The following is a 2565-nucleotide window of genomic DNA, read 5'->3' as shown; positions in this document are numbered from 1 at the left end:
TGTCTCCACCCATCTTCAATTTTGTGAGAGCCTCAGACTGAGGGGAGGGAGGCTCAAGCAAATCTGCTCTTGTTCCTGCTTTGGGCTGGGGGGCGGTCTTCTAGTGGACCCGGGCTTGTGAACATCTGGACCAGGCTGTCAGGCAGAGAGAATTGTGTGAGGTCAGGAGGATTCCAGTTTTCTAACCCTCAGAGAGTCCCAAGTGTGGGTTCATTGCCTGCGGTCCTAGCACTTAGGAGGCTGAGGGAAAAAAACTGGTGTTAGTTGAGTTCAAGCCCAGCCTGAGTGTAACCTTCCTAGTCTTAGAAAAAAAAAATGAAGAGGAGGAGGAGGAGGACAACCACGACGATGAGGATGATGAACAGAAGGAAGGAAATAAAAAGAGAAAGAAAGAAAGAAGGAAAGAAAGAAGGGGAGGAGGGAGGAGAACGCACACAAGCATGAGCAAGCATGATTGGTGGCACATGCAGATATGTAATCCTAGCATTTGGAGGCTGGAGGACTAAGAGCTCAAGGTAAGCCTGAGCTACATAAGACTCTGTTTCATTTTTTTTTTTTTTTTTAAGATTTATTATTTATTTATTACAAGTACACTGCAGCTGTCTTCAGATGCACCAGAAGAGGGCCTCAGATCTCATTACAAGTGGTTGTGAGCCACCATGTGGTTGCTGGGATTTGAACTCATGACCTTCGGGAGAGCCATTGGTTCTCTTACCTGCTGAGCCATCTCACCAGCCCAAGACTCTGTTTCAAATGAGAGGGGTAAGGGAAGGTGCCGCGGACCGGGATTTCTTACGGGGTCCCTTGTTCCGCGGGACGAGGGGTTCTGGCCAGGTGTGCACGGGATTAGGCTTTGACAAACAGACTATAGACACGAGTGGTGTAAGGTCTGAGTGTATTTCTTTAAAAATGACATGAGGCTTTTACAATCATTGCAAAAGAGAAATGAAAAGTCTGGCAGCTCAATAGTTGAGGTACATCTGGGTCTAAAGCAGCAGCTATCCCTTCTGAACTGGTGCTGCAACCCCCGCCCCCCCAGCACTCTGGAAGAGGAAGAGGGGTGGAGCCCTCCCTGTTGAGCTATTCTTATGCTAATTCCCTGGTTCTTGCTGGAGGCAGGCAGAGGGGAATCCTGACCTAACTCTTTCAGCTAATGTCCTAGAGTGAGAGAAACCTTTCAATTACTCTCTAGTACTTAAAACATTAAACTAGGATAGTTGGAAACTTTGTGTCAGCCAGGAGACAATGCCCAATCTTAACCATTAACAAATCATTACTTGGGGTAGCTTTATGCCTAATTATGAGGTCGTGTTGATGATTGGAAAGACTAATCTGAAACACATCTGAGTTAGAGGATACCAGCTACTAGTCTGAAATCCAGGAGGCACAGAACCCCTTTTGGGGACTTATTGCCTCTTATCCTTTATCAGGATTTTATCCCCGATATTATGAATGTGACTGGAGTAGACAAGTGTGTGTGGCATTTCCCCCTTTTTTATTATTTTTTAAGCCAAGTTGTAGAAGGTTTCTCCTCATCGTGGCTAGGGATCTGAAATGTCAATTAATAATAGCAAGTAAGATCATATACTGAACTCAGTCTAAGGGATTCATTGTGTTTAGATTGTTTTTTAAATCACTGGCCAATTCAATGTTCTAAGTATCTAAATGACTTTTTCTTAATATCTGAAATTTCTGCCTTTAATTGTTCCATATCGTGGGAAATATCTGTATCCTTCCACACTCTCTGTAAATGGGCCTTAGTTTACTGAAATGATGTATGACACTTAGTGGCTAACCTAACTTTCAAACAACATAGTATATAGATAAGAGACACAAGAAAAATTCATATTAGCAGTAATAAGTCCAAACAAATTTGACTGAACAGCGGCAGCATTAGCGGTTCTTGATGTTGCAGTCTGTGGTGGATGCAGCTTCTCCAATTCTGTCAGCTGTCAGTCTGCTTTTTCTGTTCTTCTCCCTCCTCTTCTCAGCAAGTCTTTGTGAGCAGGAGAGGCAGGGCTGGATGGACCAGTCTTTCTGATATCTAGATTGGAGATTCTGCTTTCTATGGAAAGAACATAAGACATCTTCTTCTCGAGGTGATAAAACCCTCTGGGCCTTTTTTAGGCCCAGTGAAAAGGTTGTTCCATTTCACCTAGGCATAATTATGCCTGGCTGTAGGATGTCATGGATTTTTCAGAGAGCTCTTTGGCATCTAAATTTTAAAATTTCTTTAAAATGAAAAGGCATGATTTAAATGATGTGCACAGGGATACAATTCCCCCTTTTTCTGTATAAAAGCCAAGTGTTTTAGAGTGCAATGTGCACATTTAACAATTATTAGTTAAGAAATCCCAGTAATATGGGCAACATTAGTTTGTTGATGAAACATCTCAAATGACTGACTGTAATAGTAAGTTTCATAATATGTTCCAATCTATTTAGGAACACCAAACATAGAAAATTAATGTAGGCAATGACTACATTTTTTGTTGCATTTCTTCTTAAGGCAATTGTAACTAGAGAGCTTGAAAAGGTATCAATAGTTACATGTGCATATTTTAT

At 41.9% G+C, this 2565-nt stretch overlaps 1 protein-coding gene across 1 annotated transcript in view; it reads left to right on the top strand.

The window, feature by feature from the left end:
• Positions 1-450: 450 nt before the first annotated feature.
• Positions 451-2565, top strand: part of Znf385c (zinc finger protein 385C) — a 67198-nt gene continuing 65083 nt past the window's right edge. Inside the window, exon 1 of the mRNA XM_031354065.1 lies at positions 451-515. Within this exon, the coding sequence (XP_031209925.1) occupies positions 451-515 (65 nt within the window). The remainder of the gene's footprint in view (positions 516-2565) is intronic.

The sequence above is a fragment of the Mastomys coucha genome, unplaced genomic scaffold, assembly GCF_008632895.1.
Source record: "Mastomys coucha isolate ucsf_1 unplaced genomic scaffold, UCSF_Mcou_1 pScaffold5, whole genome shotgun sequence".
NCBI classification, from domain to species: domain Eukaryota; kingdom Metazoa; phylum Chordata; class Mammalia; order Rodentia; family Muridae; genus Mastomys; species Mastomys coucha.
Note: the sequence above shows the minus strand (reverse complement) of the source record. Positions and strands in the feature narration are given on the sequence as shown.